The 16,497-nt window shown below is 35.3% G+C and overlaps 1 protein-coding gene across 4 annotated transcripts in view; it reads right to left on the bottom strand.

The window, feature by feature from the left end:
* Positions 1-1,784: 1,784 nt before the first annotated feature.
* The window catches only part of Epc2 (enhancer of polycomb homolog 2), a 148,121-nt gene continuing 133,408 nt past the window's right edge, over positions 1,785-16,497 (bottom strand). For 3 of the 4 annotated variants that reach the window (XM_010620971.3, XM_010620973.3, XM_010620974.3), the window contains 7 exons: positions 16,060-16,149; positions 14,776-14,921; positions 14,348-14,682; positions 8,028-8,164; positions 6,191-6,350; positions 4,879-5,212; positions 1,788-3,913 (listed from right to left, as the gene is read on the bottom strand). In XM_010620971.3, the coding sequence (XP_010619273.1) occupies positions 3,841-3,913; positions 4,879-5,212; positions 6,191-6,350; positions 8,028-8,164; positions 14,348-14,682; positions 14,776-14,921; positions 16,060-16,149 (1,275 nt within the window). In that variant the 3' untranslated portion in view covers positions 1,788-3,840. Of the gene's footprint in view, positions 3,914-4,878; positions 5,213-6,190; positions 6,351-8,027; positions 8,165-14,347; positions 14,683-14,775; positions 14,922-16,059; positions 16,150-16,497 lie in introns of all 4 variants that reach the window. The other variant, XM_010620972.3, reaches the window with a different exon arrangement.

Below are 16,497 nucleotides of genomic sequence, written 5' to 3'. Positions count from 1 at the left end.
ACAGACAAGAACTGGAGAAGCAGCTGCAGGAAGGCAGAGTCACTGACTTGGTACTGATTCTTTTAAATGGTGCTAGTGAGTCAATGGATACTGGCAATGGCATGAAAGGTGACTTCTGGGAAGCTAGAGAGTCACTAGGGGAAGACAGCCACCTGGGGAGGTGGTGGGAGCGGGGTAGATCTTTATGGTACTGGAGTTGGCGGAGAGCTTAGTGATCATCTATTTCTACCCATTCACTGAATGACACAGGTTTGGGGATAAGAATACCGGAGAAGGGATTAAAACCCAGCTCAACAAACTCTCGCTACCACGCTGTATTGTCCCTCTCTCAATTGTTTCCCCATTGCTCAGACTTCGGGTCCTCCATATATACAACCTCCAGCCTTGTAGTCAATGGTTAGAATTACTACTCATACAAGCTCAGCTACATGACATAATAATCTATCATCAGCCTCGATGACATCAATGCCTTAACAAAAAAGCTCTAGATCAACTGTATGTTCAGCCTTATAACCAATGTCATTAACTTCTTGGAGCAGCCTCGTTTAGTTTCAGGGCCTTGCTCATCCTAAGATGGCGAAACTAACAAAAAGTAACCTCAGCCAAGTCCTGGCCCAGGCTTTGTTCCCATTGCCTTGTGCGGAGAGCTCTGTAGCACAAACTGGCTGGATGTGGCCAGAAGCACTTAATTGGCTGGAAGGAGAAACTGGTTTGGGTTTTTTTGGTGGTCTGGCCTAGGAGCCACAATAACATTTAGCGCACTCAGCGTGGTCGCCAGAGTGGGGAGGCTGTCTTCTAAAGGGGATTTAAACTGCCCAAGCATGTTGTCAGTAAGTTGACTGAGAATCAGAAATCCTTCTATCAAGATTTTTTTTTTCATGTTTAAGATGGGAGGCAGTGGTTAGAAGTGTGGTGACTACCCCAGTTTAATTCCTGTCTTAATTTACAAGCTATGTAGCTCACAGTAAATTACTTCTCTGATTTGCACAATGGGAAAATAATACAACTTCACAGAATTGGTGTGGGAATAAATGAAAAAAATCAAGAAATTTACATGCTCCAGGAGCTGTTACTATGTGGCTGTTAGTGATGAGAAACAGAGTTTAATACAATATAATGTGCAAGATTTCTAAGATATCCTCATCTATTTTAGTATATGTGCTGCCAAAAAGAGCATTATCTTCATCTATTTAGTTTACCAAGTTAAAGGAAAACACTTGTCACAAGTGTATTAACAAAATTTGTTGAAAAGTATAGCATCATATTTGAAATAAGCCATACATACTAGGAGAGTCTGAAATATTATTCCTTACTGTCCCACCCTTCACTTCGTCCCCCAAAATGTATTTGTAATAACACTATGCACAGTTGGCAAATACTGTATTCTCCATTAAGAATTGCCAGAATGTTTTATGTATATTTAAAAATGTCCTCTTCTGAACCATTTGAAAATTATTAAAGAAATTAACTCCTTTAATTTAAAAGCAACCAACCTTCTATCCTTATCAACCTCTAAAGAAACACATTCCCCCAACATTCTAAAAGCCCCAAGTTCTAATACTATTTCCTCAGAAAAACAAATGGTGGTACTGCCCTGTGCATGCAGAGTGCAGAAACAAACTATTCAATTTAATAAATGTTTGAAAAGGACTGCAAAAGTGTGTATGCAAATAAGCAAAATGCCATCCATGAAAGAGTTAAAACCACCAACAGAAAGAAGGAAGGCTTATTTTTTTCTATTTTACTTCAAAAGGATCAAATAAATCGGTCATCAGTCTTTGATCAATGTTTGGATTTGCCACAACCTTCAGAAACTGTACAAAAAGACAGTTTTTTTTTGTTTTACTTATTTATAACAAATTTATCACATAAGGCAAATTGCTTCATGCTTTACTTCAGTAAAATGAGGGGAAAGCTTTCTCTGAAATTGGCACTAAAGTTGTTTTACGTCCTTTATAACAAGAAGATAACATCCAACTATAAGCAGAATGAACACAGTCATAATACATATCAAATAAAAATGATTTCCTTTATATAATCAACAATGAATAACTCCAGAGGTAGTATGGCAGAAATGAGCATGGATCCTATCAGGTCACAACCAATGAGGAAATTAAATTTATTTTTTTCTATGGTTTTGACCATAAATTGCTTTACACATTTAGGATCTGAATAAAAACCACACTCAGCAGAAATCTTGGCCCATTGATTGAACTGACACATCAATTTACAGCTTTCAGGACTGCAGATATAAAAATGTAAAGTATAAAATTATGTTAAGTTTGAAATGGTTTTAATCATATTCATTAAAAATATTTACATTTCCCAGTACTTACTTGACAAAACCCCCTTGCAATATAATTCTACTCTAAACTTTTTATTTATAAAACGAGGCTCATTTATGAGATTTCAATGACCACTGTACTGCAAATTACATTCTGTAAAATATTTTAAGAACTTTTCATATCAAAGGTAGTTTATATTGGATTATCTGAAACCCAATAGTGCCCACAGAAGAGCTTCTTAAATTCTTTTCATTAATGCTTGGAAAGCACTGTGAAAAATGAAAAGTGCTGTTAAGTGCTATCATCTCCCTTAAATTTTCACATACACTGTGTGCACATTGTGAAATAAACACATATGCAGCATGTCCATGTTTTGATATGTATTTTTTATTTCCCTGCAGTTTTCACTTATCAAGAACAAGTAACAGGGAAAGTTGTCTGAACTAGTGCATAAACAAACATTTTGAAACACCACTACACGTATCTAATTTACAAGAACCGTATAAAAAAAGTCACTAAAACACTACACTATGAAGGTGTCCAACGCTTACAGTCAGACTTTTTCCAACCCGTTACTTGCCTTGTAGCCACAGGAAAACTCTCCAAAATTGAAAAGACAATCTTGCCACAACCCTCCCCCCTCCCAACACCTGGGATGGCTCGATATCTAGACTTCCAATAATTATTGCAATGATATAATGCAATACATACCTGGTAAATATCATTTATGTGGTGTGTTACAGTTTTAAAGCCAGTTAAAATGCAGTCTTCGGATAAAATGTAATCTTTGAAAAATTTTCATATCTGCACAGGTTAAATGTGCTAGACACATAATTTTTCCCAGTCCATTTTTTATGTGTAATTTTTTTTATAAACTGGTAATATAAATAGAAATATACATTCAAAATATATGGAAAAGTGAGTTACTACATTAAATTTGCATGTATCGATCCATCCCTTTCCCCTGCACAGTAATAGAAAATACTATTTTGCCTTGAACTTCATATTTGACAGTGAAATGCCACTAAAGTATTTACCAAAAAGTCCATCTAGTCAAATTGTGAAACAAAATGAACCAAGTGAAAACTTTACAGTTCCTTTAGAAAAAAATTACAAGAATTTCATTTCCTAGCTATGAATCTTTAACTTTTTAGACACAAAGTTGGATTTATTTTTACAAGATACAAAATGTAAACATGGCAAAATAAATAGTTAAAACAAGTGATGCAGGATCCCATTTCATGCTCATGATCCCATTAAAGAATTATTTTTTAAAATCCATTCAGTTGCAAATTCAAGTGCAAAAGCATGATGATGAATATCTACTATTCAAGTAACAGAAATAATATTGATGATACAAATAAACTATTTTACAAGGTAGTGATTTTCCCAATTTTACAAAATATACATCATACATGGATCTAACATCCAATATACTGTAGTCCATTTAGGTCCACTGTTACACTCTGTGATCCACAGAGCATCGCCTTTTGCGTTCAGCTGGAATATGAATGACTGCACACCATCCACACAGGTCAAAGCCACATGCTTTAGGTTATGTCACTTCCATAGCTACTGTTGTCTCTGCTATTCCATTTAAACCCAATCTTTCTGGTTCATGGTTCTCTCTATAATAAGGCAAAGAGTAAAATAAATATTAATACTCTCTAAAACACATTACCACTTAGTATGTACAGATGACATTTTATGTAACTCCAACTAAACACGATTTCACAAGATCCTTCCCCATTTTTAACATTTTTCACACAGGAATGAGGAAGCTTTCTTCAGCTAATTTTTCAGATAGGAACGAAGATGTTTTTCTCAGGTCGCAAATTCCACTGATTTCTAATTATTTGATTGTAATTATGTATTTAGGAAAGACAATTTACCTGTTTCTTTAGTGGAAATTAATGATAAATTACTTATGAAATCTGAAACATAGGGAATTTCAAAATTTTTTTTACAACAAATGGAGCATATGCTGCACAAAGAAAATAATCACTAAGAGTACAATTCTGCTTAAATTACCTCCTGCTAGAGTTTAATTCTCTAGGCTTAAGGTCATGGTACTTATTAATCAGTACAAATCAATTCTACTTTAGTATTATCCTTGCATTAGTGTCATTAAAAAAATAAACTCACTCTGAGATACAGTATAGATGTAGAATAGTTTACCTTTTTTTATGGCCTAATACAAAAGAAAACACAAATTTTGAAAACCGTGCATAGAATTAATAATAAAATTTTAATCTAAACTGTGCATAGAATAATAAAATTCTAATCTTTGAAGCTGTCTAAGTCATAAAATAATATAAGAATATTTGAAGCTTCTAAAATACATTCTCATGAAATTGCCATTTGACATTTTCCTGGTTTTATTTTTAATCAATTCTGGCCGTCATTTAAGCATCCTGCTAGGAACTTCAAACAAATAATCAAAGTCACAAAGCTTTATGCTAAACAGATTTTCAAGATCTGTTCAAAGCAAGTCTGTTAATAGGCACTGCTTGAACAGTAAAAATAAGGTCTGTTTCCTCCCACTGGGTAGCCAGCACAAAGGGAGTGAATGGTACTGGACACATACACACACCTTGCTATGCTGCCGATGGCACTACTAGGAGTAACCTTTGGCACTCTGTCCATACTGGCAGCAACTGTGGCAAGTTTTAAGGCTGTTGGCGATGGTGCTGAAGTCCGTGTATTGATATGCACATTGACTGGAGAAACAACACTGACGTTATTGAGGTGCACTGCATTTGTCAGGCAGGAATTGTTCATGGGAAGTGTTTGAGGACTGCTTGTGCACAGCGCTGGGATTAAGTGGTTTGTAGTAGTGTGGCCAACTGTCCTTACAAGTTGCACAGCTGAAATCCCTGGGCTGGATGATAAAGCCATATTGGTGGAGTATAATGTTTTAGAGGTTCCTGAAAGAAAAAAATACATTCAGTTAGTGTCATGGGACATTAATAAAACTCTTAAAAAAAACAGGAGTTTAATAAAAATAAATACAAACATTCCTATTCTAATAAAATATCAAGTTAACTTTCCATATAACAGTCTCTCCAAAGAGAGCTGCTGATCGGCAAGTTCAAGGTACTCACTGGTTGTAATATCAATACTCTCTTGCATAAAAAGGCTTTTCAGAGTACTCTGCCGCCTTTATTTGTGGCAACCTTGGAGGAAAGTACAATAGGATAGATGGAAATGATAGCTAAGTTTCCCTAAGAATTTATAAATGAATGAATATCAGTAAGGATTGACTATCAGGATCTTGGGTAATGTAAAACAACGGAAAATCCTAGGGTTTGAGAGATAGTTGAAGGATTATAGAAACTGAAAGTCTTAGGGTGGGGGTAGAAGGGAACAGACAGGATTTCATACCAACTCTGCATCTCATGAATAATTAATTATCAGAGAAAGTATGTCTACTAATATGTAAAAGTGGGATGGTAACCCTGCGCTCAAAGTTATGTAACAGATGGTTCTGGATTATACTTCACTTTTTTTTTTTCTGGTACCGAGGATTGAACTCAGGCCTTTGGGCTTGTTAGGTAGGCACCAGAACCATTGAGCTAAATCCCCAGCCCTGGATTATACTTCACTTTTAATCAGTGCATGGATTTCATAAAATGTTAGGCAACTGACAGTCTATGGATGAAACAAGGAAGGGTGGAGTGTCCCACAGATGGGTATATCCAGTGTATGGGAGAAAACAATGAATTCTAGAAAAATCACTACATCTTTACACAGATATTCCGAAGAGAACTGATTGCATTTTTGTACATGTTCCCCCCTTGTATATTAAAAACAAAACAAAATCAAACTCAACTGAGTTATAACTTCAATTTCTAGTTTGTATCACTTGTATACTAGTAAGTACTATGCGGAAATTGTAGCCATACCTGAAGGTTGGACAACACCATTTAGGTTGTTGTGGCCAGTATTCTGTTCCTTGGCTATCTCACTGCGACTTGGAACAGGTGCACTGACCACTGCGGATGCAGCAAAGTGGGCGCTGGCTGAGTCAAGTGTTTTAGACATGCAGTCAGAGGTGCTTGAGCCCTATAAAATGGACAAAGTGAAATTCTCAGTTTTTCAGACGTATTTTAAAAAACATATTAAGGAATGGGATGAACCCAAGAGGCTCCCGCCTTCCTAATCCGGAACAGTCACAAGTATTTAGATTAAGAGATCTAGGACTTCATACACTATTTTTGATATATGACGTGGGAAGTGACTAAAAACTAGCAACAATTCTAAGAAGCAGGGTATTAAAAAAATCCAGATAGAACAAATTAATGTTCTATTAATTTTCTTAACAGTATTAATAAATGACTTAAAAAACGTTCGACATCTGATATGATGGGATAAGTAAAATAACAGATAGGACTAACAGTCATTTTTGTCATAATGGAAAAACCTGTTCTGCCCTAGCCTTTAAGTAGGCTAAAAATACTTTAAATCCAAGAGACTCACAAAAAGCAAACACAGTTAAGTTAAATGGTCACTCCTTGATTCTGTATAAAAAACTGGTTGACTGGGGCCAGGGATTTAGCTGAGTGGCTCAGTGTTTGCCTTGCAAACATAAGGACTGTAGTTCGATTCCTGGCACAAACAACAACAACAACAAACAAAAACACAACAACAACAACAAAAAACCTGGTTAACTGTTATGCAAGCCAACAGCACTAGTCTGGCAGCTGGTCCCAGGCCCATTTGGATGTCACAGAAGAGTTAGTTGACAGGGTTTAGAGCCACTGATATTTTCATGGTGTTGGACTCAAGACCTTTAAAGACAATGTACTGACCCCTTTAAAATGAGTTGAACTGCTATGGGTAGATCCTGACCTAAAGTCCACAGAATAACCAAACTAAGACAACTTGTTACCTCAGAAGTACCTTTAGAATTATAGAGTAAGAAGAATTAATGCAAAGTTTATTCTTTTTAGGTGGATCAAACCTTGAAATAATTTCTTGGTTTTTTTTTTGGTCCTGGGGATTGAACTCTGGACCTTGCACTTGTGAGGCAGGCAGCCACACCACTGAGCTAAATCCCTGGCCCCACTTAGTTTTTTTTTTAATGGCTTAAAACAACATAAATTTATTTCTTATACAGTTATAGAGACTAGTTCACACTGAATCTTACAGGGCTTTCATATCAAAGTGTTGGCAGAGTTGCTTCCCCTGATTTTATGTAGTATTTTTATTCTCATCCCTAGTGGCTTTATTTAATGGTGTCTATGAGCAACTTTCCACAGCGACACTTTTTTTTAAATAGAAAATTGTAATTCACAGAGGCAAGGGGGCTATACTACTTACTTAGACCTATTGTATAATTCAAAACAATTACCTATCACCCTGTAAGGCATATCTACACAATACTTAAAGACATGGTTTTGGAAGGCATTTAAAATAATTATATTCTTGAAAAAAATCTGGGGGATGATGGTTGCAACAACACTATTTATATGAATACTCAGCAACCCTTCTAAAAGTAGCAGGTAGTTACTAAAAAATATACATTTTGGCCTTAGTACTTTTAAAAAAAATATTCGGAGACTAGTTAATGAACTAGTCACTTAAAATTGTCTAAATCATTTAAAAAGAAATCTGGGTTAGATTTTCAAAATCAAGAGTGGCAATCAAAAGCTATTTTCTGTGACTTGATTGAAACCAAACAAAACTACATAATTACAAAAAAAGAGGAAGAGACAGCATATAATTAAAAGACAAGTTTACCTGTGCTTTTGGATGTGTCTGTTGCGAGGAATGCTGAGATTGCTGTTTTTGCTGAAGCTGAGCAAGTTGCTGCCTTTGCATTTGAACTAACTGCTGTTGATGTGTCTGGAATTGTTCTTCTGTGATGCCCCCTGTTACTGGTGAAGGATTAAATAAGTATGATTTCAAGTATTTTTAATAACACAAGAATATGATGTAAACTTATTCCACAATTAAATCACAATATATACCAGGAAAAAAAATCCCAACACAAGTGACCAATCTTTCATCTAGTATGGCATGTACTTATATCCACGATCTCCTTAATATCATATTTTATATACATCCTATATGCAGTTTTTATTGTATAACATGGTTCTAACATGAGGACATTCAGACTTATGTTTTTTGAGATCATTTTTTTTTGGTACTGGAGATAGAACTCAGGATCTTGCGCTTGTGAGGCAGGTGCGCAACACCACTGAGCTAAATCCCTGGCCCTGAGATCATTCTTGATCATATACATTATGATGACAATGTAGTTGAGACAAAACTGAACTTGTTAATATGTATAATGATGGCTAAGTTACAGCATTAATAAGAATGCACTGCCTAGGGCTAGGATTTAGCTTAGTGGTACTACCATGCTTGCCTTGAAAGTGACAAGGTCCCAAGTTCAATCCCTAATACAACAACAACAACAAAAAGCAAGTCTACATGATTTTACTGATGGTTTTCATATGACAAAGTGAAAATACTTTCCCTCTGATTATAAATCAGAGAACAAAGACGTTCATCTTAGCATAACGATTAGCCATAGTTAAACCAACAGATTGAATCCTTAAATCCAATCTACAAAAAAATGCTAGTAATCAGAAAAGCTTTCTGAAAATTAAAGATACTATGTATTTTCAGATGTAATCAATTTGAGAGCTGGGAATGGTGGCACATGCCTATAATCCCAGCATTCCTGCCAAGGCAGGAGGATCTCTGAGTTTGGGGCCAGCCTGAACTACATATACATAGTAAGACTTATCTCAAAACAAAAACAAAAACAGATGTAATCAATTGTGCTGTGATCAAGTATGTTAAAAAGTTAAGGGGTTCATATAATTTATTTTCTTAACAGCTAAGAAAAATTACAGTAGTCATCATTTTTCTCAAAGAAATGTAAACAAAATTTCATTCATAGATATTTAAATAAATCACTGATAAATTGATTTAGGGGACAGCGAGCTATTTCCATAGAGGTTAGTGCTTTTTTCGCTTACTGCTGCTTTCTTCTCTCCTATTTCAATCAACAAGTGTTGACTCTCTCCTATGGTGCAGAGTTATATCAAGAGTTACAATGAAAAATTTTGTTTCCATTTTTCTCATATTTTTTTTCTTTCTCTTCTTTCCTTTCCCTTACCCCCCGCCCCGTCATTTCCCCTTCCCTTTTGGATTTTTCTTATTTCACATTATCTATTATACATTTTAGTCCTGATTTACACTTTCAGTTTTTCACACCAGCAGAACTATTCAATTATTTACACATGTGTGTCCTCTTTATTTCACTTAAGAGTATGGCCTCAATGCGAATCCATTTAGCTATAAATGTAGGGAGGAGCAGAGGAGTGGAAGGGAGGGAAAGAGAATGAGAAAAAGGAAGAACCAAGATATATCATGTACAGATATAAATTCCCAATCACGACTGTGATTACAATGTATGCCTAGAACATACCAATAAACAATAAAATAAAGTTATAGTGAGAATCGGGAAGAATAAATTAAGAAGAGGGCCTTTGCCATAAAATCCTATAGTGTAGCTGGGGAAAACAGATACATATAAGGAAATACACGCATGGAGTAATCCTCTGTGATAAAAGACAAACGAGTCACTGTAGGAAAATGGATGCACCTGGAGAGTGCAACGTTAAATGAGATAAATCAGACACACTGAACTTAAGTATTGCTAAGTTTCTCTTATATGAGAAACCCAAATTATAAAGAGCAAAATAAAAGATAGATAACTGGAAGCAGGGAGATGGATCCTCCTCAGATGGGAAGGGGACCAAGAGCTGGAGGGGATAGGGAGGGGAGGGAAAGGGTTGAAGGAATGAAGATGTGTTGTGTACACGCACCAACTCCATACAAGGCATATAACTATTATAAACTGTAAACAGGAACTTAAAAAAAAAGCCTCAACTAGTATGAGTCAATCTTTATATGCAGTTGAACGATCTAATAAATGTGACCTGCAGGGTTTTAGATTAAGGATTGTACCAGAAATCTAGGTCAGATTACTCCTCCCACAGACTTTCATATATTTTCATATATGAAAATATTTTTATGGTAACTGAGACATATTACACGTTAAGCCTAGTGAAATTCTACTTTCTATCTTCAAAATCAAATGAAAATGTAGAGCATTCATGAATCTCCAGCTGTTTGAAAACCATAAGGAAGAGAGGAAAATAGCTTATTACATACAAAGACAGGAAGGAAAATTTAGACATAAATAAAACTGTAACAGCGGACCATTTCAAAAGAAAATGACTTGCAATCTGGTATTAACAAAGTCCTTAAATCCAGTACTGTTTGCCTGGGGCTGAGCTTCATGTACTGGTGAAAAGGTGACATTCATAGTGGTTAACTTTGAGGAATAAACCAAATAAGGAGAAAATAATTCTGTTGGCTATTTCAAAAGGGAAATTTCAAAATCTTGTAAAGTTGATAAAAATCTTACTAATCATAATAAAATACAGGCTGAGTGAATATCCGTAGTTGGAAATGCTCTAAATCCAAAACTTTATTTAGAGTATTCTGAATTTTAGGTTTTTAGATTAGGCTGTTCAATCAGTAAAATCTACATCAATATTCCAAAATAAAAAACACTCTGAAATAAGTCTGATCATTTCAGATAAGGGACATAACCTGTATGTATCTAAATTAGTGAAATGAACAAATTACAACATTTTTAATTAAAAAATTACTTTGGGTTGGTAGTTCATGGCTAACAATGGATTGCTAACTAGGAGTATTTTAGCTTGATTTTATGAATAGATGATCATTTATGTATATATTAAAAAGAGATACTGGTAAGACTGCTTTCTCGATGTCTATATTTGGTCTTTCTTATTGAGACCATTAACTTGCTCAGGAACCCCATTCTTTTCTCCTTACAGAAACTCGTAAAATTCTAAGCCACTCTCAATCCAAATTATTCAGATTAATAGTGTTTCTCAACCTTTTAAAATTTAAGCTAATGAAAAATTAATTTATTTTCTGGTACCGGGGATCGAATTCCGGACCTTGCACTTGTGAGGCAGGTGGCGGCACCACTGAGCTAAATCCCCAGCCCATTTAAGCTAATTTAGAAATAAAAAATCTCATCTCTGGTTCCCACTTTTAGTTGAGAATCATGGACACAAACTTAATTTTACAATATAGACATCCTTTAAAAACTCACTTTTTAAAATCTTTCCCCAGTCCTAAACTTAGAACTTTATATCCATTCTTGACATCCAGTTTTTTCTTTACTATTAAGGTGTTCTATGTTTGAAACAAGTTGATGTTCTTCATCCAGAATTTTTTAGAGCACTACTTAGTATTACTTCAACTCTCTAGATAAAAACAGAAAATAATGGGCTGGGGATTTAGCTTACTGGTGCCGCTGCCTGCCTTGCAAGTGCAATGTCCTGAGTTTGATCCCTGGTATCAAAAACAAAAACAAAACAAAACCCAGGAAATAATAATCATGACAAAAAATGGAACACATACAAAATACCATTTCTAACTCCTTTACCACTGGTAGGATAAAGGGAAAGTAGTAACAATTGTATAGTTTTAATGGCACAGATTCAATAATGAACTGCCATTCTCAATACTGACCTTATTATCAGCAGGTGAAGGATAAAAATGTGATTAAAAGCACTCTTTCTACTAATCATTTTTCCTTTCATAAGTTAGTGAAATACTTTCATAGGAAACTTTTTCTTACACTGACTGAGTCATTACAATCATACATTATTGTGGGAGGCTGAGGCAGGGGATCAAAACTTTGAGCTCAATTTGGCAATTTAGCAATTTAGTGAGACCCTGTTGCAGAATAAAATAAAAACGGATGGGGGTGTATCCCTGTGTGAAAGTCCTGGGAGAAGAAGAAGAAAAAAGGGTATGCATTAAAATAAATCAGGAAAAGGGCACAGTTATAGTAAAATATAGTGAAAAAAATCTATTTAGGAATGAGATACAGGGTAGGGACCCAGCTCTGAGTAGTGTTGACACAAAGCAGCAGTGGAAATGCATAAAGAGAAACCTTTTCTGCTTCTTTACCAAAGCCAAAGCCAAGCCAAATTCTTTTCACTAGTTGATGGCCAAATGGTGGTGGGGGCGGGTAGAATAAGGGGATGGGAGCCAATGGCTGTTAGCTTAAAAGGAAATTCATTTCAATCTGCACAATCCTGTAAGTTTAAAGGTAACCACAAACACGATTATTGTGTGATAGTAGTAATATTTCTCTAGATAGATGGGAAGAAGTTTTACAAAATGTTCTGGGACAACACATTCTATTGAACTGGTATACTTATTAGAGAATTTTCCCCTTTATATGTCCAAATATGTCATTCTATGCATAAGTATCATGCTTTCATTTCTAGACATTGTACCCACAAACCGTTTTTCATGAAAGCCCTTAACCTTTCTGGCTAACTTCTATCTGACTCTTGTCTTAGATTCAACTGTCTTCCTCTAATGAATCAAGGTACCTTTTATTAGAATACTGTCACTATCCTTGGAATGATGTTTCAAAGATCCTAAAGGCATTCTGAGTGATGCATGAAAAACATACTGTGGATACTACTACAGACTTTATACTAATATATAATTTTAAAATTCTGGACACTGTTTCTTTTTTTTCTTTCCCTTTTTTTTTCTTCTCTCCTCCCTCTCTCTCCCTCTCTCCCTCCCCTCTCTCTCTCTTGAGTATATGTAATTTTTTTTTTTACAAGTATTTGCTAGTTTGGTATTGGTGCTTCATGATAATCTTAAAAAAATCTAATATAAACACATTCTGGATGATCATCTCCCAATGGATATGAACAGATGACTTTTGTGCTTGTATTTGCCTTTGTTTTTCATAATCTTTTAATTTTACTGCAGTGTTTTTCAAATTGGTTTAAGAAGATATTATTCTTGGGAGGCCAAGAATTTTCAAATACTGGTCTAAATCAACTTTTCATGCTGTAACAAGTATTACCTGAAAGTCAAAATGAATATATTTTTCAGCATTTTTCATTGATTAGGTAGGTCTTCATTACAAGTTTTAACAAATGCTTTACCAAAGTGTTTTTGTTTGTTTGTTTGTTTATTTGGTGCCAGCAATCGAACTTGGGACCCTGAGCTTGCAAAGCAGGCAGTGGAACCACTGAGCTAAATCACCGGCCCTTGCTTGTTTTTTAAAGGACAGGTCTGGGACAAGATTAGGAGTTGAAAGAAGGCATAAATCTTTCAAAGCATAAAGGGAAGACAGGTGACTCGGGGTCTGTACAAATCACTCTGCTATTCTAAAGAGAAACTTCTAATCTAGGAAAGGGACACTTACCTATCCAGGACTATAAACATCCTGTAAACATAACTTGCAGCTATAAGTAAACTGACAGACTGTAAAAGTATGGAGTAGAGGAGGTAAAGGGACAGGGTAAATGGTACAAATGGATGTGATAATGAAAACAGAGTAAAGATTTAAACTTCTGACACCCAAGCTAAATAGTTAAAATTAATAGCTATTTCCTTGAGCAGTCAAACTAAATTCTTTTAATCTCCTTAGGTCTGAATTCTTTTCTCACCTTTAGAAGCAACATTAATCCAAAAACGAAATCCCTGGATATTAGTTAGAAAACTTTTACTCACCCTAAAACTTTTATTATGTTTGCAAACATTTCATTGCACTATAAGAAAGAATGGCTGGGCCTGGATATAGTTCAGTGGCTGAATATGTACAAAAAGCTACGTTAAATCCTCAGTACTGCCCCCACCCCATTCCAGGAATGAGCAGAAAAACTAATTAAAAATGAAAATTTCTTTCAGGAAACTGCTATAGAATATGTCTCTGTAACTATCAATGCTTTTATGAATTGGTAACAGCAAAACACCAGGAGCTGTCAAAAAGGCTGTTGATACTTTATATTAAGACAGGTGATGCCTGGGGATTTAGCTCAGTGGTTCCACCGCCTGCCTCACAAACGAAAGGTCCAGAGTTCAATCCCTGGTACCAAAACAAAACAAAACAAACCAGCATATATATGCTAGCTACGGAGAAAAGAACAGCAGGATATATTCTTAATACAGTGAAAGCTTACCTGATATGCCATTCTTGCTGGTGTTCAAGAAAGCTACAGATGCTGCAGAGACTCTTTTACTGTTCACAGTCTGTCCTGGTTTTCTTGAGGTACATTCTTCACTATCACTGTCTTGTAGATTTAGTAGCCTTGGCTGGAAACACTGTAGTCGACATGATCTGATATTGCTTAATATTTCAGAAAGGGACAGTCTATTATCACAAGATTTATTGGAAGCATTGGTCCGAGAGATATTAGAAGAAAAGTCTATTGTTTGGGAAGGGCTTTTCAGCATTTCAGGATCTATCTGTTTTAGAACTGAGTCATGTTCTGTGGATATTCTGTCCATGATAACCCTGAAAAGCGACATGAAACCAATTATTAATAAGAAGAGTTTAAGAGTTTCTCTATTTTCTCTTCTAGCTTATAAACAAAAACAAACAGCTTACCTTCCACCTCTGCCAATTCGCCTCCTTGCAAATCCTATACATCTTCTTGGGACTGTAAGTGTTGTAAGGCAATGCCTATACCTCAATTTATCCAAATCTGCCAAATCTGAATTTTCACATGTGTGGTTAGCTTGGTCCAAATGAGGCTGCAAAGACATACACACAAAAATAACATAGAGCAAATCTGAAATGAAGAAAAATTAAATCATGATAAAAATAAAGTAACTACAGCAATAGCAGATTAAAAGTCTACATGAAAAACCGTAAAATTAGGGCTTAAATGATGTTTACCAGGTTAAAATTTGTAAAACTGCATAAAAAATTTACTCTACCCTAACAGAATTTAGTTGATAAATATACACTTATCATGTTATGTTTTTCCCACAAAAATTTTATAGTATATAATGATACATAACATTTATAAGGAGGAGGTGGTACATAATACATCGTTATTCTTTTTTTTTTGGTCCCCTATTCCTACCGTCCCTCCCTGACTCTTCCAAGTCCTGTTCCCTTCCCAATTGCAAGAGCTCTATTTTCATTTTCTTCCCTTCGATTCTTTTTCTTATTCCATCCCCCTTTCCTCCCATCCTTTCCTTTCCCTTCATCTCTTGTTGCCCCATCCATTTGTAAAGATTTCTCTACTTCCTATTTGCCTTTTATTCTGCCCCACTCATCTATAAATAGAGCTCTTGTTAGTTAATTTATGGGCTTTCTAGTGTGGCAAGACAAGAATTTTTTTTAAACCACAAATTCTGCTTTAAACATGTGGGTCAAGCTGAAGATTTCTCTTTACTATTGAGAAACACAGCCCATTTCTTTGCTTTCCTACTATCTTTCTCATTCTACTTTTGTGCCACTTTTGTCCTCTTTTAATTTCCACTTCTCTTAAAAACAGAAATTCCCATCTCTTTTGTATTAAGTACAGTATATATACCCTGAAAAAGTTAACAATGTAAAATTTTAATACTCAGCAGCCTTCAAAAGTTTCAGAGCCCAATGAGGGGGAAAAAAGAAGTTCCAGAGCCAATTTAGCCAATTTAGAGATTCTGGGGCTAATTTTTACAACTGCTAAAGCTATAATTAAAGCCCAAAATGAAATTATATTTCTAAAGCATGAGGAATTAGCAATTTCCAGGTAAAGGATTCTGATATATATCCTGTGAAAAGATTCAGTATCTTTTAACACTATCCCCATAGGGGATGTTAAACCATGTTCCATTTTTAGATTAAGGTACACATGAATTATCTGTTAATTCCAGTCCACAAAAATATAGTTCTTACAGCATAATACTGGCACCCTGCCCGCCTTCTGAAAGCACAGGGACCATCAGGATCATTTTCTTCTTCAGGTTCTGATACTGGGGATGGAACCTGGACAAAAGAAGCATTCTGTTTAGGAGTTATCCAAAGTCAATACGTCAATGTTTGTAATGATCTAAAATTAAAATTTAATAAATAACAAATCATTGCGTTGCTAATCTAGCAGCCAGTAAATTCCTCCATTTAATGACTAGCAAATATCTTCCATGGTTAAAAATCCTTACTTGTGGAGCCAGGGACTTGGCCCAGTGATTCTGCCGCCTGCCTTACAAGAGAAAGGGCCCGAGTTTGATCCCCGGTACAAAATAAAACAAAACAAAACACTCAAAAATCAAAAACAAAAAATCTTTACTTCTAATGGTTTAGTTCTTGTAGTTAATTACATGTTGTACTGCATAG

The sequence above is a fragment of the Fukomys damarensis genome, unplaced genomic scaffold (genome assembly GCF_012274545.1).
Source record: "Fukomys damarensis isolate Sample0158 unplaced genomic scaffold, DMR_v1.0_HiC HiC_scaffold_29, whole genome shotgun sequence".
NCBI lineage: Eukaryota > Metazoa > Chordata > Mammalia > Rodentia > Bathyergidae > Fukomys > Fukomys damarensis.
Note: the sequence above shows the minus strand (reverse complement) of the source record. Positions and strands in the feature narration are given on the sequence as shown.